The sequence below is a fragment of the Erinaceus europaeus genome, chromosome 20 (genome assembly GCF_950295315.1).
Source record: "Erinaceus europaeus chromosome 20, mEriEur2.1, whole genome shotgun sequence".
Classification (NCBI taxonomy): Eukaryota; Metazoa; Chordata; class Mammalia; order Eulipotyphla; family Erinaceidae; genus Erinaceus; species Erinaceus europaeus.
Window position 1 is genome coordinate 15,485,127 of NC_080181.1, and position 23,622 is coordinate 15,508,748.

At 46.1% G+C, this 23,622-nt stretch overlaps 1 protein-coding gene and 1 long non-coding RNA gene across 3 annotated transcripts; one reads left to right on the top strand and one right to left on the bottom strand.

The window, feature by feature from the left end:
• Positions 1–881: 881 nt before the first annotated feature.
• On the bottom strand, positions 882–16,247 carry IL10RA (interleukin 10 receptor subunit alpha). 2 transcript variants are annotated; one of them, XM_016188089.2, is made up of 7 exons: positions 16,100–16,247; positions 13,851–13,965; positions 12,266–12,450; positions 10,048–10,217; positions 9,297–9,444; positions 6,253–6,371; positions 882–3,539 (listed from the first exon to the last, which is right to left on the bottom strand). In XM_016188089.2, the coding sequence occupies exons 1-7, from the start codon at positions 16,164–16,166 to the stop codon at positions 2,619–2,621; spliced, it is 1,725 nt and encodes a 574-aa protein (XP_016043575.1). In that variant the 5' UTR covers positions 16,167–16,247; the 3' UTR covers positions 882–2,618. The 2 variants fall into 2 exon arrangements, with proteins under 2 accessions (XP_016043575.1, XP_060035976.1); XM_060179993.1 differs by lacking the exon at positions 13,851–13,965 and having other exon boundaries at positions 16,100–16,226.
• On the top strand, positions 6,283–9,378 carry LOC132534993 (uncharacterized). Its single transcript, XR_009546763.1, has 3 exons — positions 6,283–6,354; positions 7,319–7,439; positions 9,275–9,378. It is a non-coding gene; the product is annotated as an uncharacterized LOC132534993 (long non-coding RNA).
• Positions 16,248–23,622: the final 7,375 nt, after the last annotated feature.

Sequence of the window (23,622 nt, forward strand, 5' to 3'; positions counted from 1 at the left end):
ACGGAACAGGCTCAGAGTGACAGTGGTAGAGAAATAGTTGGAAATGACACAGGGACAAACAGACTAGATAAACCCTTTCACCTCCTTGAGGATCCAGGCTGGGACAAAGTGTACCAGAGACTTAGGCCTCAGGCTTAGCTTGGGGAGAGATTCAAACCCACCTGTGGCTTTTCTTGGAAGGAAGAGGCAGCTTTTTACAATAGAATGCTGATGGCTTCCGCACTTAGGAGAAGCAGCCATGGGACATCCTGCCAGGTGAAGATTGCAGGGCCCCCAGGAGGTCTGCTCACTGCCTTCTAGGGAGGGAGAGGCTGGGAGAATTCATATCCAACACACTGTCTTATACTTTCCATCTTGTGAAGGAACCCCTCTAAATAAGCTTATTACTAATACATTTGCATTATATTGCATATTCTCTTCCCCTTGCTTTGTGTTAAGTTTTATCTACACTGCCTGCTTACACTTTCATTGCATACATTTTAATGTCTTTCATTTTCAGCTATTTCTAAGAAAAGCCTGTCCATTTCCCTTTACACTGTTAAAAGCTGATGACAGTTAATTACGCGTGGAACACCTCATGTCGCATATAGTGTTAAACCCTTTCTTTGTGATTAATTTAAACCTCATCCTATCCTCATGGAAATAACATTCCTATTTTACAGATGAGGAAGCTGGAAGTTAGGGAGACTCAGAGAGGAAAAGCCATTTACAGCACACGTGAGTATGAGGACTTGCACTGAATATGATGAACTTTCAGTCCTGTTTCTTCCACGTGACACCACACACCTCATTGATTATTACTCTCAATTATCAACAGCTTGAGTCTTCCATTAGTCACTGGGTTCCTCAGGAGTCTGACTGGTTTCATAAAGTTCACAAGATTGTGATTCTGAAAATTTATTGGAATTAAAAAAAAAAATCCACATCCCTCAACTACTAAGTTTTGTCTTCAAGGCACATTCACCTTCTGCTCCCCAGTGGAGCCTCACATTGAAAGAATTTAGCAAGTCAGGCATTGTCTTTTAGTTTTACAAATAAGTAAACAGATGACTTTGAAAAGTGACTGTCCCAAGGTCACACAACATCAGAAGCAGCAGAGTCAGAACTAGAACTCTCAGGCTTTTGAATACCCAGGACTCTTTGACTGTACTCTGTTGCCTCTTAAATAAATAAGTGAACAAAATAAATAAATAAACCTCCCAAGGAAATCCTGAGGAATATTCCCTCCAGCCCAGGTTTTCAGAAGAAGCAGTTGTCAGACTGGCAACTAAGAGTTTCTTGGCAAAGTGAAGGGAGCTTGGCTGGACTCCTTGAGCTCAAATGTTTCTCCTTAGAATGCCTCCGAGAATGCAAGTGAGGGCTCAGGGGTGTGTCTCAGACCAGTCACCTCTATCTTCCTTGTCCTTAGATTGCAAACTGACTGTGGGGAAGCAGGGTTCACACCTCCCCCTTTGTGGTTGGTTCCAGTGTATGGCAGCCCTTTGTCCACCGCACTACAGACTTCTGCTGGGCCTACAGCCTTCAACAAGAGAGAGAGGCTGGTCTGTATAGACGTGGGTTCCACAGCCACTTCATCCCAGCTCCAGCTCACACAGGGTTAGAAACATCAGCTCAGAGGCCTGCTTGGTTGTCTTCAACGTGAAGGACTAGAGACTGAGTCTTTGTTTCAGAAACGGGGGAAATGAGGTCCTCTAGAAGTCTTAGATCCTAGGTGTCATGACTGAATACTGAGCAGGGATCCCAACCCAAGGCCCAGTCCCTGTGGTCTAGAGCTAGACTTAAAAAACAAATACAGGTCCCCACCCAGACTGTCTGGGGCTGACGTGTTGGTGCCAAGTCCAGAGACCACCCAAAGGGCTCACTTTTGGCCAGTGCAAATAGCCATAGTATCGCTGGTCCTAGCAACATGATGGCAACAGCTGGGCATGGAGTGTGAGTGTCTTGGCCACTGCAAGTATTCTATTTGCTAGACAGGGAGCTATCTGCAGATGGACACTGGATGTCCTCAGAGTGGCCACTTCTGAGCCAGAAGCCCCCTCCCAGGCCTCAGTTCCTTTTGTCCCCCTGTGACTCCACAACAGTGCTTGCCTGCCTGAGTTACCAGGCAGACACACAGCACCAGAGGAATTTTATGGCAGCTTCCTGCCCAGGAGGTCTGCTTAGGAGTTGTTCCATTCCAGGCTGAGGGCCAGCTCTGTCCATCCCAGAGATCAAGCTTAGTCTCTCACACTCCTCCCTCTGCCATGGAAATGCCCCCTGCAGTGAGACCCTGACCCATGGTTAGATTAAGACTAACCTGCTGTGAGCTGACTTTAGCCTGGTGGCCTCATCACAATTCCAGAAAACCCTGTGGTTCCCCTGAGCAAGTACTCCTTTCTGTCACAGTGCTGAGAAGGGAGGAAGTCCGCCCAGTTCTCTTCTTAGCAATGCCCAGGTCCTCATTCATGGGGTAGGCCAAGGCCACCTACAGGCCCTGTGCCAGTTCATCCAGAGAGCTTCCTCTGCCCTAGCACTGCCCCCACTGGCCAGGCTGGCCTGAGACTTCATCTCTTGCCCCTGGGTACCTCTCCTGCTCTAGGCAGGGTATGGTTGAACTCAAAAGCAGTCCTCTCTCTGTGTCACTCATTTGAGTGCAGGCTAGACATCAGTGGGAGGGTGACCAGGTTTGAGTCAAGGCTGTCCAGGAGGTTGCATGAGGCTGTCATACAGTCCAGAGGAGCAAAGCTCCAGTCAGATGGTCCTAGGCCAGCACAGTTGGTCAAGCCCAGAAGTGACCATTCTTCATTTGCGTGATCCCACTGTCCAGGTGAGGCCCCTGTGGGTGTATCAGCCATTCTTGGGGCATCTTGTTTCAAATAGCCTTCGGCTAAAACTGGGAGAGGCCAGCTGGCTTTGGTATCCAGGCATGTTTGGCATTTGGAGCTTGGTCCATCTGTCATGCAAGATTCTTTCTCCAGGCAGTCTACCTTGACTGCCTTCCCCTCTGTGCATCTGGTCTGCTTCAAGTAGCCCTGGAATGCCACCATATGCTGGCCTTCTTCTCCAGGCCCTTCAGGTTCTTGGGGACTGATAGGATCCAAGGCTGAGCTGCCTTGTAAATTCCCAGGATGCCCATCTGAGTTGTGGACCAGGCCAATGCCACTGTCATCCTGGCCTTCCTTGCTCTGCCTATGTTGCTCCCAGTTGGGCCTCCTGCCGGGATACAGGCTGGGCTCCTGCAAGCAGATCCCACTGTCTGTGCTGTTGTTGCTGCTGCTGCTGCTGCTGCAGCAGTTTTTCTCCAGCTCTGGGGGTGTCTCCTTCCCCAGAGTCACCCCAGCCTGGGGGCTCAGGGGAGGGAGGAGGAATTGGGGCTCTTCAGTCTGCAGGGATGGCTTGGCACTGCCAAAGCCACTGTCCGTGCTGCTGTGCAGTTCTGAGTTCCTCAGCTCAGGGGACACCTTGGGGAAGGCCTCCTCATCAAGGGAGTGGAGGGTGTCTGGGACCTCTGGGCAGGGCAACTGGCTGATGGGGCTGAAGGGACCTGGTTTCTTGAATACCTGGAGAGGAGAGGGCAGAGTGAGAGAAGCCTGCAGACACCCAGCCCTGAGTTGTCAGCCAAGTCTACTGGTCCAGAAGGGGTTCACAGAGGCACCACTGAGGGACTACATCATCACACTGTCTTCCTTTCTGAATCAAGTTTCCCACCTAGTGTGATTCTTAGTCTAGCTCAGGCCAAATAAGATACAAATAAGAGCCTTATTCTCAGAGCCAGATGGCCAGCATGATGGGCACCTGTGGGGAATGGTAAGTGGCTCAGATGACCCTATCCTGGTGCTTTCATACCTGGGAGCCGGCTGGACCCATCTCCATCTACAAGTGTATTTCACACTTTTTTTTTTTTCCTATAGTGAAATGTTATCTAATAGCTTGTATAGAAATAGCTGGTAAATATAGGACTCATGAGTGGAAAGAATGTCTGCCTGCTCATATTGTGGTCAATGCATGCAAATACTCAAAGCAGAGCTCTGCATATAGCACCCACTGTTACTTGAGGAGTTGGACTTTATTCTCTAATAATTCTAACATTTCTCTAAGGAAGTATTACTCTTTCTGTTTCCTGAGGAAGATAACTGCACTTCTGAGAAGGTACATGACTCGCCCAAAGTCACAAAGCAACAAAGCATGAACTTGGAATCTGTACTTCTCTTATACTCAGTTGTGCTGATTTGAAACCCCCACTTGTCCAATAATACCTTGGGACCAGGCACCACAGTAATCAGTTTATTGCCTGCAGTGTTTTGCATGTTGAAGATGACTGGTTACAACTGCTGTCTCCTTCACTTACTTCTCACTGCCTTTATTTATGCCCAGCGAAGAATCTTCCATCTTCCATCTCTTCCACCCTTCTGTTCTTTATAATAGTTACCCTTCTCTGAGAGCAGGTCCCATATGCATTCATTTCTTACTCATCTCCACCTTGGCTGTGGGCCTTGCACATACAATATGCTCAAAGTACTTATTAAAGAAGTCCAAGATAGAGGTATGTGGAATTGAATCTCTTGCAGCTTAGAAAAATGACCAGACCATGAGTTACACAGTTAGGCACATGAAAGAGCTTTATAATTCATGTCTGTGGGGGCTGGCTGGCTCCCATTCCTCATCATACCACTGGAGCTGGGAACATAGGTTTTTGTTTATTTGTCTGTACTAAGGTTCAAATTAAGCCAGGCAGCCCCACCTGTCTCCTTTCCCTGTCCCACTAATTGAAGTTTTCACTCAGATTATTTTAGAGGGTCATTGCCTCTTCCTTTGTCTTTTTTTTTTTTTTTTAAGCAATCCTGGCATACTTTTGGAGGGTTTATTACTATTATTTTTCTTTTCTTTTTTGCCACTAGAGTTATTGTTGGGGCTTGGTGCCAGGTTCCATGACTCCACAACTTGCCTTTTTTTTTTTTTTTTTTCTTTAAGATGGATGGTGGGAGACAAAGAGTGAGAAAGACTTTCTCTACCACTTCCACTCTGCATATGGGCACATGGGGTCTGGAGGCTGAACCCAGGTCCTCTTGAATGGAACATATGTACTCTACTGCCTACACACTGCTCAGCAACCATGAGCTTCCCTATCTCCCAGTCACGCCCTTTGACTTTCTGATATGGTAGTAGTTGGGTGTGGCAGGAAACCTTTGTTGCCGCTTTAATCTCAGGACAGAGACTAGCTGAGGGATTGGGGTGCTGCCCAATTTGCAAGTTGGGTTGGGGAAGCTGATTTAGTGCAAAGGCAGTTTGTCAATACTGTGCAGTAATGGGTAGGTTCCCCACAGCACAAGTGGCTATGACTAGGAGACCATCCTCTCCAGCATCACCTCTCCACTTGGCTCCTTCTGTGGCAACAGCATCCTGCTGACTGTGTGCATGTAGCTCTCTCTATGCCTCAGTTTCTTCACTTGTAAAATGGAGATAATAACTGGGACTGCCTCACAGGTACTAATGCACTGGGGGGTTGGTTCTTGGCCTATGATCAGTGCTCAGTAATAGCAACAGAAGGGCATGTGCTTGCTGCCTGTCTCCTCCCACCACTGGCGCAGCACCGGGGTTGTAGGTCTGTGTGATTTCCCTATTTAAAGTTTACCGCATGCATTTTCGTCACACCATCAATTAACACCCCCCCCCCCCACAATGTCACTATGGCAGGACAGTCAAAGGAACATCATGAAACATGAGAAACAGATAAAAAAAAAAGTTCAAAAGATGAACTACTGGAATGCAAATAAATCGCAAAAGAAAAAAATGAATTTTTGTGAATGTGTGTTGATACATGGCAACGCTTTGGCGAGGACATTTTTCCGTGTCTTTTTCCTTTGTAGAGGTATAAAAATATGTGTTTTTTTTTTAATCGATGACTAAAGTTAAGGCAAGTGTGAAATGAGAGGAAAAAAACAGATTGCATGTGGTTGTGCTAGAAAAACGTGTTTTTTTTTTTTTGTTTTTTTTTAATCAGTGGAGAACTGGAACCCAACCAACCACCAGTTTGTTCCCTCCCTCCCTTCCTCCCTCCTTTCCTCCTTCCTTCCCTCCCTCCCATTTTCTGGTAAAATTCACTCAGGTCTAATTTGTGACGAAAGTGCTTGCAGTGAAAACTGTGGTGGAGGGGATCGTGCAAAATAAGTCTCCCGGTGCCCGCGCGCTGCTTGGGGGCGCGAAGGCTGCTGGGAAGCCTTTCCCTCAGGGCCGAGCTGCAGCGGGAGGGGAGAGGCGGCCGTGGCTACTCACCAGGGCAGCAGGCAGCTTCTGTCGCCGGCGCAGGTGGAGCAGGAGGCCCAGGTGGATGGCCAGGGTGCAGAAAAGCAGCAGGACGGCAAAGAAGATGCCGAGGTTGGTCACGGTGAAATCTGCGGGCCGGAGTGACGAGAGGCCTTGGAGCCCAGCACCGGCCTGGGAGCACCGTCCACGTCCCACTTTATCACCCCACCGCCCACGGAATGGCTTCCTGCCTGCCCCACGCAGACTCTTTATCTTTATAATTTAAGACTGAGGCAGAGAGAAACAGACAGAGACACCACAGCACCTTCCTGCACGGTGCTCCCGCATGGTGTACGTTCTAGCCGAGAGCCCTCTCCTGGACCTAAGGTGCTGTTGTAGTTACTGTTATTAGTCACCAGGATTATTGTTGAACTCGACACCTGCACGACTCTTGCTATTCCTGGTGGCCGTTTCCTCCCCGCCTATTCTTTTTTGATAGAAAGTGAGAGTCGCTTACAACACTGTACCCAGACTTGTGACGCTTTTCTTGCTCTATAGTTGGAGACCAGGGCTTGAAACTGAGTCTTTGCACATAGCAATGTGTATACTCTACTGGGTACACCACCACGCGACCCCAATTTAATTTTCTTTTAATTTTTATATTTTTTATTTTTCCCTTTTGTTGTCTTTTTTATTGTTGTAGTTATTATTATTGTTGTTATTGATGTCATCGTTGTTGGATAGGACAGAAAGAAATGGAGAGAGGAGGGGAAGGCAGAGAGGGGGAGAGAAAGACAGACACCTGCAGACCTGCTTCACCGCCTGTGAAGCGACTCCCCTAGAGGTGGGGAGCCCGGGACTCGAACCGGGATCCTTAAGCCGGTCCTTGCGCTTTGCACCACCTGCGTTTAACCTGCTGCGCTACTGCCCGACTCTCCCCCCCCCCCCCCCATTTAATTTTGACTAGACCACCACTCGGCTCTACTGGTGATGCCGGGACTGAAGTGACACCTCTTGCCCTGGGAGTCCTGTGTACAGCTGCAGTGCTCCCCTCCCCCAATGGCAAGGCTACATCTGATGTTGTCTGGATTCTCAGGGATTCCTGCCTGGTCTTCCAGCCTCTGCGCTGGAGGATTCCCTCTATGGATGCTCTATGGACACACTGACTGATTCCAGCTCTCTGCACTTGACTGCACCAAGGCAGGAAGGCACAGAAGGTAAGAGGGGGCCTTTGTGAGAAGCTAGACCAGGTTCACATCCCAGTCTTCCCAGTTCACAGCTTTAAGGCTGTGGGCAAATTTCTCAACTTTTCTGAGTCTCAATTTACTCATCTGTAAAAAAGGAAAAATAATAGCAATTACCTATTATGTGTTACAGGATCTTTCTAGTAGAATAAACCAAACAAAAAAGTAGATACCATTACATTTTTTTTTTCCTCCTAGGGTTATTAATGGAGCTCATTGCTTGAATAACTCCTCTTTTCCTGGTGGCCATCTTTTTATTTTTTGTGTGTGTCTGAGAAAGAGCTAGAGAGGGATAAAAGAATGGAGAAATACACAGAGAAGGAAAGACAACTGCAGGACTGCTTCACAGCTCCTAAAGCTTCCCCTCTGCAGTAGGGACTAGGGTCTTGAACCTTGGTCCTTGTGCACAGTAATGTGTGCACTCTCCTGGATGCATCACCACATGCCCCGACTTTCTTATTTTTATACATCAGGATCTTGAGGCTTAGAGAGGTGAGGTATCTTGTCCAAGGTCATACACCTTATGAGTGGTTGAGATATAAATCCAGACCTGTACCCATAACTACTTCTTCTGTCAGATACTGAATAAAAAACTCTTACTCTTAAAGCATCCTAACACATTAGGTACCTTACTCTGCTAAAAAAAAAAAAAAAAGAGTGAAACTAGAGGGCAGGGAAGTAATGCAGCGGGTTAAGCACATATGGCATGGGGTGCAAGGATCAGCATAGAGATCCCAGTTTGAGCCCCCAGCTCCCTTCACAAGTGGTGAAGCAGGTCTGCAGGTGTCTGTCTTTCCCCCCTCTGTATTCCCCTCTATTCTCTATTTCTTTCTGTCCTATCCAACAATAACAATAACAATAACAACAAAATGGAAAAGATGGCCTCCAGAAACAGTGGATTCTTAGTGCAGGCACTGAGCCCCAGTGATAACCCTGAAGGCCAAAAAAAAAAAAAAAGGAAAAAAAGAAAGTGAAGCTAAAATTGGTGTGTATGTGTGTTTCCTTCATAAGCTGAAATAGATCATTTTAAAACTAGTGATTTTTATGAGAGATCAGAGCACTGTTCATTTCTGGCATATAGAGATGCTGAGGATTGAACCTGGGGCATCTGGGGCCTTAGGTTCTAATGCTGAGCTACCTCCCCAGTCCTGAAATGGATTTTGAAAGATAAGGAATCACTGAGGGTCTTTGCTGGACCCTCCCACACTGGACTAGGCACTCCTAGCTCACTGGCTGTTGATATGACTCACTTGGCACTACCTTATGCTGCTGTGGGTTGCTAGTTACAGCTTCCTCTTGAGTACTCGCCTGTCTTCCCAGCCAGACTCTATGATCCTCAGGGACAGGACCATGACCTGTATATGCTATGTCCCATTTCTCCGCTTTCCAGCACCTGAGAGCCTGGCACAGTATTTGTTGACTTCAGTAACATGGTAGATAGTCAGCTTAGTTCTGTTTCTCTTGAAAGGGAGGGAGAAAGCCCTTTGTGCTTCTTGTTCCAAGGAAGGACAACAGAGGGATGTAGCAAACAGGAAGTACCACAGCTGAGGGTTTGGGGTTGGTGATGGTGTTTCCTGGGAAGTGCATCAGTGCTCTAGTAGAAGCACCACAGCATCAGACTGGGCCCTGCCACCATGCACTAGGAATTTGCTTATAGGCACCAAGCCCCAGTTTCCTCATCCCTACTTAAAAATGGGGATATTCAGAGATCAAGCATGAAGCAATGTGAAGGCTCCACATAGAGGAGTATCAAGCACAGTGCCAGACATTGAAAGCCCATTATCTTCACTGCCACTGTCCCCACCTAGATGGCAGTGCTGAGCAACTCACATTTCTGGGTGATGACAATGCATGCCTCTGCAGACCACAGCCCCTTGTTCAGCCGGGAGGTGATGGATGGCTTCACCTTGACACAGAACTCTCCCATCTCTCCAGCAATTGGGAGACTGAAATTTTCATCTTTTATTTTCTTTGTGGACTGAAATGAAAATAAAAGCCATAAACAAAACACCCTTGTTTCATGTGGCACATAGATGCTGGAATCTAGAGGGGCCTTTAGTTATTATGATCTTGGTCAACCCCACTCATTTTTTTCCCCAAGATAACAGGCCTCATGTTATCATGTAGCCTAAGAGAGCTGTGATTGCTATGATTGATTTTGTCTTAAGAGAGAAAAGGAAGTATTTGTAGAAGCTGAGTGTGGAATCAGCTGTGTTTGAGATATCAAGTAAATTTTGCAGGTTCTAGATTTCTCATTAGGGAGACATTCTTAGGCAGTTCTTAGCTTCTGGGAATCTTATTCCCCCTCTGTCAAATGGAACAAAATATCCACCTGCAAGCTGTCAGAAACAACAGCTACACAATGCCTGTCAAATGCCTGGCACCTAGCAGGGAGTGTCTTCCCCTTTTGGTTGGGTGGAACATGTTTGAGAGCTTGGGTCATCTTAAGGTACTCCTTCACACTCCAACTTGCCCTGTGCTCAGCTGACAGCTCTTCAGGGATTCACAAAAACTGTTTCCAGCCCAGCTGTTAGGGAAGCCTTAGGGAGCCCAGGACCCGGAGTTTTGGGGATCCCCTTACCATATAGTGTCCTGGCACCTTTCGAATTGCAATCTCATACTCGCGGAACTTTGGAAAGATGTTTTCATATATCTTGCCTGGGGGGGCCATCTTGGGCCTGGGGAGTTGGATTGTTCCAGTGATGGAGTCATTTTGCTCCTTTAGATTCACGCTGCCAACTTTCAGAGTCACTGAGGGGAAGGTGAGTCCATGAGGCATGTGGGATGGGAAGGGACTGGCCACCCCACCCATGTTTTGCTTCCAGGTTCCTCAAAACCAGGACACAGATTTCCCAATCTGACAGAACAAAAGGATTTCCTAAAGAGCATTTTAAACTTAGATTCCTGGAGACTTAAAAGATAACATATCACTTTATACAAAAGATTTGCATGTCTGAGGCTCTATGGTCTCAGGTTCAGTCCCTGGTACCACTGTAAGTCAGAGCTGAGTAGTGAGTGAGTGCTCTGGTTTAAAAAAAGGGTAGGGGGATGGATGGTGATGGGGCTGGTGGTGGCACACCCAGGACCCAGGTTTAAGCCCTGGTCCCTACCTGTAGGGGGGAAGCTTCATGAGTGGTGAAGCAAAGCTGTAGGTGTCTCTCCCTCTTTCTGCCTCTCTCCCATTATCTCTCTGTTTCTCACCTTCTATTGGGAAAAAAAAAAGCCTGCTGAGAGTAGTGGAATTGTGCGGGCACTGAGCCCAATCCTGGTGTTCCCTCCCCCCCCCCAGAAAAAGATAAAGACAATAAAATTATAATTTCCCCTGAACCATTCAATACATAGTGAGTCAGAATATTTGAAACTAGATATGAGAAATACTTTTTAAAATTTGATTTTTTTTTAGGGAGTCAGGCGGTAGTGCATCGGGTTAAGTGCACATGGCGGAAAGCGCAAGGACCAGTGTGAGGATTCAGTTCGAGCCCCAGGCTCCCCACCTGCAGGGGAGTCACTTCACCGGCAGTGAAGCAGGTCTGCAGGTGTCTGTCTTTCTGTCCCCCTCTGTCTTCCCCTTCTCTCTCCATTTCTCTCTGTCCTGTCCAACAATGCCAACATCAGCAGCAATAATAACTACAACAACAATAGAAACAACAAGGGCAACAAAAAGGAAATAAAAAAATAAATATTTAAAAATCTTTAAAAAATTGATTTTTAAAAATTATTTCTTTATTACTGGATAAAGACAGAAATTGACAGGGGAGGGGGAGATAGAGAGGGAGAGAGACAGAGAGACACCTGCAGACCTGCTTCACCACTTGTGAAGCTTTTCTCCTGCAGGTGAGGACCAGGGGCTTGAACCTGGGTCTTTGTACACTGTATTGTGTGTGCTTAACCAGGTGTGCCACCACCTGGCTCCTAAAATTTGATTCTTATTACAACTATTTGCTATTAGTGAGATAACATTGGTCTACAGAATTATAGAATGTCATGGGTATAGTTTCACACCTGCATATGTGTATATATATTTTGCTTCACTCACCACCAAAGTCTTGCCACTCAGAGCTCCCTCCAGTACTATAGTTTCTCAAAAAAATCTGTCCACTTGGCTACCATTCTGGGTTTTATTTTTTTAGTTTGAAACATTTATTTTAAGCATACTCCCCAGATAGTGTTTCTTCAGCCTGTAGCCTGTTGTGCACTGGTCTGTAGACAGGCATTTAGGTGCCAATGACCTTTTAGAGGGTAGGTTCCGAGTCTGAATTCTGTAAGACAGGCTCAACCCACACATTGAGTATGCTCATTGCCAATCCATGGGATGGAAAAACCCCATTAAGTTTAGGGTTTACCTTTTTCTCTTACCTCTGCAGAGAGACTCTTGACTTTTATTCTGTAGCACTTCCTTGCTTCAGAAACTCACATTCTGATCCCTAGGAGTCTACTCCTAAAGGGGGAGGGAGGCTCTGATCCAAATTCTGCCTGCTGTTGAGTGCTTATAGATTCGCTTCCTCTCCTGAAACTCTACAAGCACACAAGCTTTGTGACTCAGCTGCTGCAACCCCAGTTTCTCTTCTGTGGGATTAACAGCTTTAGTTCCCCTTTTAAAACTTGCACAGCTTGGCTATTTTCAAATAAACCTTCTCCAAAGTCCTGACTCAAGCTTATTTGGCCAAGTTAATCTCTGGCCAGGATACTCGGCTGACACGGTGAGCTATAGGAACATAGAGACTAGCTCTATTACCAGAGCTTCGGACTGGACAGGACCCCAGAAGTTGTACTGTGGGCCTAGAGGGGAGGAGCAGTACCTGTATCTAAGGTGAAGCGTGTATTGACCATGGTCCAGTTAGAGTGCTGGATTCCATCTACTGCCCGAACTTTGGCTTTGTAGACACTGCCATCGTACAGGTCCAGTGTCACCATGGTGAGGTCGCAGGACAGCATCAGGGGCTGGGTACAGTTGGGGATGGACTTCCAGACCAGTATTCCATACCTGAGGAGATAGCAGCACAGGCATTAGTAGAGGAACTTACGGGGGTGGGGGGGGGGAGAGGCTGGGAAGAGAGCTCCTGTGATGGTACAGCCCTCAGGGTATTTCCTCTAGTGCAGGACATCTACTCGTGAGACCGCCTCCCCGAGTCTTGAAGTAGGAGCCTGTACTGACGTGAGAAAAACACTATTTGGGGGGTCGGGTGGTGGCGCAGTGGGTTAAGCGCAGGTGGCGCAAAGTGCAAGGACCGGCGTAAGGATCCCGGTTCGAGCCCCCGGCTCCCCACCTGCAGGGGCGTCGCTTCACAGGCGGTGAAGCAGGTCTGCAGGTGTCTATCTTTCTCTTCCCCTCTCTGTCTTCCCCTCCTCTCTCCATTTCTCTCTGTCCTATCCAACAACAAATAGCGTCAACAAGGGCAATAATAATAACCACAGTGAGGCTACAACAACAAGGGCAACAAAAGGGGGAAAAAATGGCCTCCAGGAGCGGTGGATTGATGGTGCAGGCACCGAGCCCAGCAATAACCCTGGAGGGAAAAAAAAAAAAAAAGAAAGACACTATTTAATTGGTGTATGAGCAGGTCTGATCTCAATCTTAATTCCTTAAGGAAGACTTACTAACTCAGGAGCCCAGCTTAATGTCATCCTTCTCTCAACTACATTTATATTCAATAGGATTTCCTTGATATTTTCCTGCTTTTCTAATTAGATGGAAAAAAATCTTGAGGGCAAGGACAGTTCCTTTATGTTTTCTTCTTTTTTAAATATTTATTTACTCCCTTTTGTTGCCCTTGTTGTTTTATTATTATGGTTATTATTATTGTTGTTGTTGATGTCACTGTGTTGGATAGAACAGAGAGAAATGGGGAGAGGAGGGGAAGACGGGGGAGAGAAAGATAGACACCTGCAGACTTGTTTTACCCCTTGTGAAGCAACCTCCCCTGCAGGTGGGAGCCGGGAGCTTGAACCGGGATTCTTTTTTCCCCCATTTGTTGCCTTTGTTGCTGGATAGGACAGAGAGAAACGGAGAGAGGAGGGGAAGACGGGGGGTGGGGGAAAGAAAGACAGACACCTACAGACCTGCCTCACTACCTGTGAAGTGACTCCTCTGCAGGTGGGGAGCCGGGAGCACGAACTGGGATGAACCAGGATTCTTGCGCCAGTCCTTGTGCTTTGTGCCACCTGCACTTAACCCGCTGCACTACCGCCCAACTCCATCTTTATGTTTTTTTCATCCCAGAGCTCCTGGCACACTGATTAGCAATAAGAAACTCAGTCAGTACTTGTCAAGTGGGCTGCACCTGGGTTCTTCCCAGGGTTACTTCAGTTAGAAGGCAAGCATCTTCATGCCAGAGGAAATATATCACCCACACCTCTCCCACCTCCTTCCTCCTCTTTCCTTACCTTAGGAGTTCCACTTCATAGTAGGTACTTTCAGACTGATTAGAGATAGGAGTCCAGTGGAGGACATGGTGGAAAAATTCTGCTTCAAACCACACAGATGGCGGGCTGGGCAGTTCTGTCTCCAGGGAAAAGAGTGTCAGCACCAAATGGATCAGAACTCATCCCTACTCTTGGCATGAACATGCCATGGAGCAAGCATACTAGCAGGTCCTATTACCCAGTCTTTTGATATAGCTAAGCACTCCGCTAAGTACTCTATATATGTCATCTTATGTAATTACACAGCTGCTTTACATGGAAGGCGTTTATTACACCAGTTGTATCAGAAGAGAAATGGAAGCTTAGAGTGGTGAAGTGACTTTCTCAAATCCAATAGAGCTCATTAGGAATGGTGGTGGTGGGGCATGAATCCAGATGTGACTGACTGGAAAGTTCGTTTTGTGTTCTGAAATTGACATCCTATGCTGTCTGTGATCAGAAGCAGAAGTGGTAACTTAGCAGAGCCAGACAGGGGCTGATGTCTCCTGGGTAAGAAGGCTGCAGCTGAGGGCTATGTACCATATGTCTGCAGTGAGCTCTCAGATGACTAGTTCTGGCTCTCCCCAATCCTAGCCCTTGCTCCAGTCTATCCTAAGGCTTGACCTCATCTCTACCTGTGCCCTGAGTTCCCTTTCTCTGGAGTTCTCTGGGTACATGGAAATTCTGTATGCCAACATCTGCCTATGTGTTTGCCAGCTCTCCTAGGCAACCCCATACCATTTCCCAGCTTCTTTATAGAATAGTTTTACTTATGCCAGAAGCCAGGTTCAGGCTGGGTAAGGGCAGTCAGAATGGAACAGCTGTTTCCAGACTTGGCTGAGGATGAGGACATTTCCACAAAGAGCTAGTACCTCTTGGTCCAAGGTGAGATTCTAAAAGCCAATGTCCATCTCTATCTCTGTATCCCCTCCCTTCCAACACACAACATTCACTGTGGGACACACCAGCCTTAGAAGCCTCACACTAGCACTTAACAGTTAACTTTGGTTCTCTCTTGTAAGAGTACAATAAATACACCTCCTCAAAGAGTCTATATCTAGTGGGTTGAAGTAGTTCAAGGTCAATGCCAATAATTAGTTCCCCTCCATCTGATAAAGGCTGTCTACGCTTCTCATGTTTCAAAATTCTCATCACTTCTCTAATAATGCCTCTTTTTAACTCTTATTTCTCATTTAGAAAGTACATCTGGGGGCCAGGCAGTGGCGCAACAGGATAAGTGCTCACATTATAGAGCCTACAGACCCCAGGTTCAAGCCCCTGGTCCCTGCCTGTAGGGGGGAAGCTTCATGAATGGTGAAGCAGGGCTGCAGGTCTCTCTGTCTCTCTCCATCTCTGTCTCCCTCCTCTTGATTTCTGTCTCTATCCAATAAATAAAGCAAAATAAAAAATTAAAACTTAAAAAAATGACGTACATCTGTCACAGTCTTCCTTTCTTATATCATCTCTGATCCTCAAGTCTGTGTCTCAATTTCAAAACATAAGATGGGAAGTGAAAAATGCAGGAAGTCTTGTGGTGTTTGGGCTGCACACTCCCTTCATGTGAACAGCTGAGTGTGTGTGTTTTACTTTGCATTCTGGGGCCAAGCAGAGTGATATCAGTCCCCCCCTCCCTGTCCCTCGTGTTCCCTCCTGGTCCTTTCATGTTCTCTCTGTGGGCGCTTTCATTCTAGCTTCCTTTCATTCTCATCAAGTTTTCCAGGACATCTGGATGGGTTAAAAGACTGAGCTAAGGGGAAGGAGTATGGAGGAGGGAGGCAGGTGACAGCAGGAGCGGATTTGTGGCTGAGGAAGGAGTAGAGGTGATCAGATGCAGGTGACAGGTGAGGAGAGGTCAGGGAACGTAGCTCTGGGGGAGCAAAGTCATTCCCCAGAGGGACAAGCAGTACCATCATATGAGCTAGAACCACACATGCGAGAAGAAGAAGGAGAAGGAGAAGAAAAAAGGGATAACTTTGGTGGTGGGGGGCAGGTCTGAGTTGGTAGTGAGAGAAGTCATTTGTCACTGTTATCTGTCCACACTTTCCCCAACCCTCAATCTCAGCCCTTTCAACACCCACAGCCGGTGAGATATCCAGGAATGTCAGATGATGGGGTCCTGTGACGCCCCTTTTACATAAGGTTGAAGATGAGGGAGAATTGGATCAGGTCACCCCAACTAGCAGTAGGCAGGGTGCCACCAGGGCAGGTCCCTCGGGGGTGGGGGTGCTTACCTTGTGCGTGGGCGCGGAGACAGAGGCTGAGGAGCGCCGCCAGAGGCATGAGCAGGCGCGGCAGCATCCTAGGCGCCCCGCATCCTCTGGGCGGGAGCGGAGCCAGTGCTGGCCGCCTGCCGCGGTGTGTCTCTGGGCTGAGACTGAAAGCTCCTGCCGCTCGCTCCTCGTGCCGCCCCCATCTCGCATGGCTGATGTCAGCAGGGTGGGTCCTTGGAAGCCCCGCCCCTGGGGCTCGGCTTCTCTGAACGGATGTGGCCGGTACCACAGCCCAGTGTGGACTCCCAGCTGGAGGGAGACTCCGCCCAAAGGGCAGATACATAATTGTCGTTGAGCAGGTTGGGGTTGGTAAGCTCTCCCCTTAGTGCGACAGTGTGTGTGAGAGACAGATTGATGGCAAGGAGAGCTTCACCCCTTTGGATGCTGTTTATTTTACAGATGAGTAGGGTTGAGGTTAGAACTGTTGCTCCAGCTGCTCTAGAATCCAGTTGGTGGAAGAGATTGTCCAGAGGCTCATGGGACATGTGTGGGGAGGACACTGAATCTGGTGGTGTCCTGGCGCCTCTGTATAGAACTCTGAGCAGTTGTATAGTAAGTAGTCATCTACTTGCCATAAGACTTTAGAGGGGAGCAGTACCCACGGCATTCCCTTGCCTTTTTTTTTTTCCCTCCAGGGTTATTGCTGGGCTCGGTGCCTGCACCATGAATCCACTGCTCCTGGAGGCCATTTTTCCCCCCTTTTGTTGCCCTTGTTGTTGTAGCCTCGTTGTGGTTATTATTATTGCCCTTGTTGACGCTATTCGTTGTTGGATAGGACAGAGAGAAATGGAGAGAGGAGGGGAAGACAGAGTGGGGGAGAGAAAGATAGACACCTGCAGACCTGCTTCACCGCCTATGAAGCGACTCCCCTGCAGGTGGGGAGCCGGGGGCTCGAACCGGGATCCTTACGCCGGTCCTTGCGCTTTGCGCCACCTGCGCTTAACCCACTGTGCCACCGCCCGACCTCCCCCTTGCCTTTTTTTTTTTTTTTAAATTTCCCGAGTCTGCCTAAAAACTTACATTTAGGGTATCCCTGCCCCTTGAGAAATAACACCCATTGTGCTTGGTAGCACATCAGGCACTCATTTCTTTTCGTCATCCGCCTCATCCAAGACTTGCATCTACGATGTAAGGACATAGGAGATTATCTTTGTACACTTGGCTTTTAATGGCATGTGACTCCTGTATAGAGTAGGTGTTGATGAGGCTGGGGGACCCGCTGTCTGAGTGCTATATTATTACTGGAAACTTCACTTTTTGATGATGGTGGGTGAAAGTCAAGGATACCCCAGCTACAAGGATAGTGGCAGGTGGCATAAGCAGGTCTAACAGGTCACATTGTCAGGGCCACCGTAAGTGGATAGTACCTGAGATCAATTAGGAGGAAGAGCCCTGGAATTATTAATATATGAAGATAATTGTTTGCACTCTGTTTCTGAACTGAGGAGGTAATGAACATTCAACTGCACAAAAAGTACCTAGGCATGACCCAAGGGGTGTGGCTGCTATCTTAAATGACTTATTGGTTTCCACTGACCTTTTTAAGGAGGAGATCACTGTGCTGTTTCTTTCTGAGTTTGTCTTTACTTTTAGTTTTTTGTTGAATTTGAGAATTTAAAAAACTTACCCCATTACTGTTTTGCAGGTAGGTTAGGATTCTTTATACATATGAAAAACATTTAATGCACCTTGAGGCAGGGATCAAAACAAAGTCCCACTCCCCAAGAAATCACAGTCTAGCTTGAGATTTAAATATGTCATGTCATGCATGTATAAATGGAATTAAAGATGATGTGGGGACACAGGGAACAGGCACTCCACCACGCTTGGGGTAGAGCTTAGAAAAGACTATCCAGAGGAGGTGACATTTGAGTCAAGACTTGGAAGATAAGTGGGAGATAGCTGAGTGAAAAGCAAATAGGAAAGGTGTTCTTGACAGATTTATGCTTAGAGATGTGGGAATACAGGTTTGTCTTTTTTTTTAAGAGTCCTGCAAAGTGATTAAATTCTCATTCCTGTCTTGAAGTGTCTTGTATACTGAGTACATTTGCTTTCCTGTTTTAAAATGAGAAAACCAGTTAAGCTGACATTTTGCTCATGGCAGAGCCAGCATTTGGATATAGACTATTCTATTGGGTCCTGTTGCCTCAGAGTGAACACTTGAGATGGGAGTTATGTCAGACATGGCAAAGCCAATTTCGTTTTATTCTATTGTATGGAAATATGTCTATCTGTTTTGTTGTATATTCAATTATTCATTCCCTGTGTTCTGACAAGCACATCCTGAAGTCCTGTGATTTATGATAAAACCAGCACTAAGGACTGATCATGGACAGTAATTTCAACAGAATCTTCAATTTATTGAGCTCTGATTGTATATCAGGCACTGTGTTGAATATTCTGTGGCAGAGATTAGCTGTGTTTCAGCTGTTCTGTTTTCTCTGCCTGGGCACACAGAGTGCTATTTCCTCATTTTCCTTGCCATTAGGTGGTATACACGACCAGGCTTTAGCTAATGTAAAGTTGAATTGATAGGCACCACTGGGGGTGGGCATTTGGCTAGGGAGAAATCTTAAGCCCTAGCAGAGGAATGGTCCCAACCTGCAGTTTCTGTCTCTGGACTGGTAACTAGGAAGTTCCAGACCTTGTGATCACTGTTCATAGCTATATAGAAAGACCCAGAGGGAAGCTCCTTAAGGAGAGAGAAAGAAAGAAACTTTATGGGAACACTTGGTAGTCAAGAAGAAGCAGAGATGGGAGGTGAAAGGGCCACCAAGAGGTCAGGCCCCCACCCTAGAAGCAGCCTTCTGATTGTTGTAGTCTATAGGCCATAATTAGTATACAATTTCCTTTCTATCTGCTGGACTTCCTCTTCTGAGAATGAAGGAGTGAGTGAAGCGGGGACAGACACCTCTCCCCTCCAGTGAATGTCCCTTTCTACAGTTGTCAGTGATGATTCAGCTTGAATGAGGTGTTTGAATTTGGGGCAGAAGAGGGACAAGACAGATGGGAATTTTAAATAGAATAAACCCAGTGGTCTGGGAGGTAGCACAGTGGATAGTGTTGGACTCTCAAGTTTGAGGTCCCGAGTTCAATCCCCAGCAGCACATGTACCAGAGTGATGTCTGGTTCTTTCTCTCTCTCTCTCTCTTAGCCCTCTCATTAATAAATAAAATATGTTTTTTAAAAAGAGAGAGAACCTTTAAAAAAAGAAGGAGAAGAAAGAGGGGGAGGGGGAGGAGGAGGAGGAGAAGAAGAAGCTTCCGCCACCCAGAATATGGTGATACCTGTCCAGAGTGACTAGACTAGTTAATGGCAGAATAAAAAACTCTGGTCTAGTGCTCTCTCTTGTAGTATATTTATTTATATTGCCACCAGAGTTTGGTGTCTGCATTATTTCACCACTACTAATGTACTCTTTTTTTCTTTTTTCTGTTTTCTTTTAATATTAGATAGAGAGAAACAGGGACAGAGTCAGATATAGGAGAGACATTTCAGCAATGCTCTACTTTTTAAAAGTTTATTTGCTTTATTTTGGACAGAGACAGAAAAATCAAGAGGGAAGAGGAGAGAGAGAGACCTGTAACACTGCTCCACTGCTTATGAGCTTCTCCCCTAGGGTGGGGACTGGGGGCTTGAACCCAGGTCCTTGTACACTGTAATGTGTACACTCAACCATGTGTGCACCCAGCCCCACTCCACTGTTTATAAAACTTCCGTTGTGCATGGTGTGCCTGTATTCAAGTCCAAGGACTTGAGTCCTGGTCTCTTTTGAAATTCAGTTCTCTTTGCCTGGAAGTCTTTAGAAGCCACACTTGGGGGACTATGCAGACTATGTGGAGGTGCCATAACTCAACCTAGAGGAAAGGGGAAGAAATATCAACCTCTTACTCTTAGGTGAGGGACCTTCCCTGCAGTTCTATTGAATCAGCAGAGTTAAGGCTAACAGCCTTCTCACACTTGCAGTTTTCCCTTCTGACACCATTCTTGGTCAGTGCTAAGATTCCCAAGGCTTCTGGGAGGAGCTCTTGGACCTTGGTAAGAGAGAACTTAGTCAAGCCTCAGTTTGGTCACTGCGATCTTGCTCCTACATAGGACATATTTCTGTAATACTTGTTGAGACTGTCTGAGTCTTAGATAACCATACAGGTGGGACATTAGTGTGGCTCAGACAGTGGCATGTCACATCCAATTCAGGGCTGGCTGTAGGCACTCCTTTAGAAGCAAGGAAACCAGGTTTGCTTACTCTTCCCATCCTGTCTGGGGTATAGGCTTTCTGCAGGTGATACCAGGATATGGGAAGATTATTTTTCAGGTGTAGAGTGGGGTGGCCTTAAGCTTAGACTTAGGGAAAACTGTCTTAACTTTTCAGGGTTGAGGTTCTGTTAAGGAGTTACTCATCTGATGTTCCAAGATAAATGTTCCCCTGCCTTGGACTCAGGGATTTTTTTCCCCCCGAACTTTAGCACATGCTTCCTTTATGACAAAGAAGATTCACTCAGGACAGAAGGTGCTTCCCACTTAAAGACGAACCCCATTTACAGTTCTCTGCTGCATAAACTGCTTGTAGTCCCTTGAATGACACTTCTAAATTCAAGAATTTAAAGATCTAAGTAGCAGCAAGAGCATTGAGTGGGAAGACCAAAGTCTGGGGGTCAAATCCAAACTCTGGTATTTGTCATCTATGATTTTGGGGCAAGCCAAATGCTGCAAGTCTCAGATTTTAAACTGTAAAATTAAGATAATTTCTCTTTTGCCAACCAATTGGGATTATTAAAAGGATAACTGTTAGCAAAGACTTGTTAAGTACCCTTGACTAGGCACTATGGGATGTGAATATTATTAAGATTCTGACCCTGTCAGGCACATGGGACTGTCAGGGGATTTAAACCTAAACGAAGTAAGTTTGATATGATATTAGAAAGAACTGCTTAGGTCTAAATTTATAAACATTTAAGGTGTAATGAATACGTAGAATATTAGAATATTAGTTTATTAAAAACAGTGTGAGGGAGTTGGGCAGTAGCACAGCTGGTTAAGCACACGTGGTGCGAAGTGCAAGGACTGTCATAAGGATCCTGGTTCCAGCCTCCGGCTCCCCACCTGCAGGGGAGTTGCTTCACTGGCAGTGAAGCAGGTCTGCAGGTATTTATCTTTCTCTCCCCCTCTCTGTCTTCCCCTCCTCTCTCCATTTCTCTCTGTCCTATCTAACAATGATGACATCAATAACAATAATAACTACAACAACAAAAAACAAGGGTAATAAAAGGGAAAATAAATTTAAAAATTAAAAAATATTAAAAGCAAACAAACCAAAACAGTATGATTACAGCCCTCTCAAATGCACAATTCCATAATTCTGGGATGAGATTTTATTCTTTAAAAAAAAAGAGAGGGATTTGCTGTAGCATACAAAACTTTGCCATAATTTATGTCCTTTTATGCTATTTACTTATAGCTGTATTTTATAAAGGAACACCACCAGTTGCTTTTGTTCTCCCTGGTCTAAGCTTTTAGGAGATTTAATATTTCAAAGAACAAGTCATTATTAGAAATGTAGTAACAGTTTGAGCCCACTGTTAGAATTCAATCCAATTACTAATTTGAAGTCTTAAGTGCTTAAATTGAAGGAACATATACTCAGAGCTGTGGTCTATGCAACAAAAAGTTTGAGACATTCGATCCATTTTTCCCCTCTCATAAACAGAATAGTAATTTGTGAGACTATAAGTTAGTAGGAGTGTATATTAACACCATTCCCACCACCAAAAGTCTGTGTTCCATCCCCCACTGCCCCAGTGAAGCTGAACATCTACCCTCACACTCCACTCAGAGATTTTTTACTTTGGTGCCCTACTCTAAACTCAGTCAGATTCTGCTTTGAGTTTCCCTTTCTGTTCTTCTTTCTCAATTTCTGTTTATGAGTGGGATAATCCCATACTCATCTTTGTCTCTCTGACTTAGCTCACTTAAAATAATTCCTTCTAGCTCCATCCCCCGAGACAATAGCTTAGGTCACTTGCACGTTAGATGTCTGGTACAGGAAAAAACTAGTTGGGTCATGGGCCTTTGGAATATACCTAAGACAGACCTACTAGCTTTTTCCAAAATGGAGGCCCCAAATCTTCATCTGCAATATTCTTGCCTTTAGGTTCAACAATTTTCTCTGCTTTCTATCTTAACTCTCTTTCAGCCACCAGGTTCCATATGCTACCATGATGCCAACCAGACTTCCCAGGGCAGACGACCCCACCATGTGTCCTTGAGCCCCACCTCCCCAGATCCCTGCCCCACTAGGGAGAGAGAGAGATAGGCTGGGAGTATGGATCGACCAGCCAATGCCCATGTCCAGTGGTGAAGCAATTACAGAAGCCAAACCTTCTACCTTCTGCACCCTATGATGACCCTGGGTCCATACTCCAGAGGGTTAAACAGTAGGAAAACTATCAGGGGAGGGGATGGGATATGGAACTCTAGTGGTGGGAATTGTACCCTCTTATCCTGTGATCTTGTCAATGTTTCCATTTTATAAATAAAAACTTTTAAAAAAAAAAAGAGGGGGGAGGAATAACACAGACAGGCAGATACAGAAAGAGGAGAGATACCAGAAGAGCCATCCACATTCTGTGGAGTTTCCCCTCATGCCATGGTTTCCTCTCATGCTATGTGATGCTGGGGCTCATGCATGGTAATGCATGCACTTTACAGACTGAGCTATCTCCAGGTCCATTATTGTTGTTACTACTGTTATTATTTGCCACTAAAACTTCTCTGGAGCTCTGTGCCTGCATGATTCCACTATTCCAGTGGACTATTTCCTTTTTCTTTTTTTCAGATATATAGTTTCCCTTTTTCCATGGTAATCTGATGTAGTGGTTGAGGACTCAAACCCAGGTCCTTGCATGCAGTGAAGTGTACACTCTACTAGAGGAACCATCTCCCACTCTCACCCCCATTATTTTTTCATATATATTGTGTCTCCTTTCTTTTCACTGTTAGACCAAGCATATTTTGAGCCACTGACAACCTAAAACCTCTTCTCCTTATCCCTCATGATCTAGGAGATGTGTCTCCTTTGAAGCCTGGAATCTTTGTGATGTTGTCAGCTCATCTGTCCCCTTGCTTAGGCTCAGCACTTTCCCAAAGACAGATTGGAACTATGCCTTTCCTCTTTCACAGAATTCTCAACAAATACTAGAAATGCTAACTGGAGGTCAGCCATGGATGGGCGTGTGTGTCAGTGTCCAGTGAGCCACTGTGTGGGAGGGGAGCATCAAGAGGGAAGCTCTGCAGTCCTGGCGCAGAGTGGAAGTTCTTATAGTTTATAAGAAAATGAAAGTCAGAAAGGATGAGTTCTTTCAGATAATGGCAAGTTCACACATCGCCTGCACATTCTTTCGGTGGCCACTTGACCTTTCAGCATTAGAACAAGTCAGATGCTTTTCTCGCATATTTCTTCCAAACTCTTTGTCACAAACCAACAT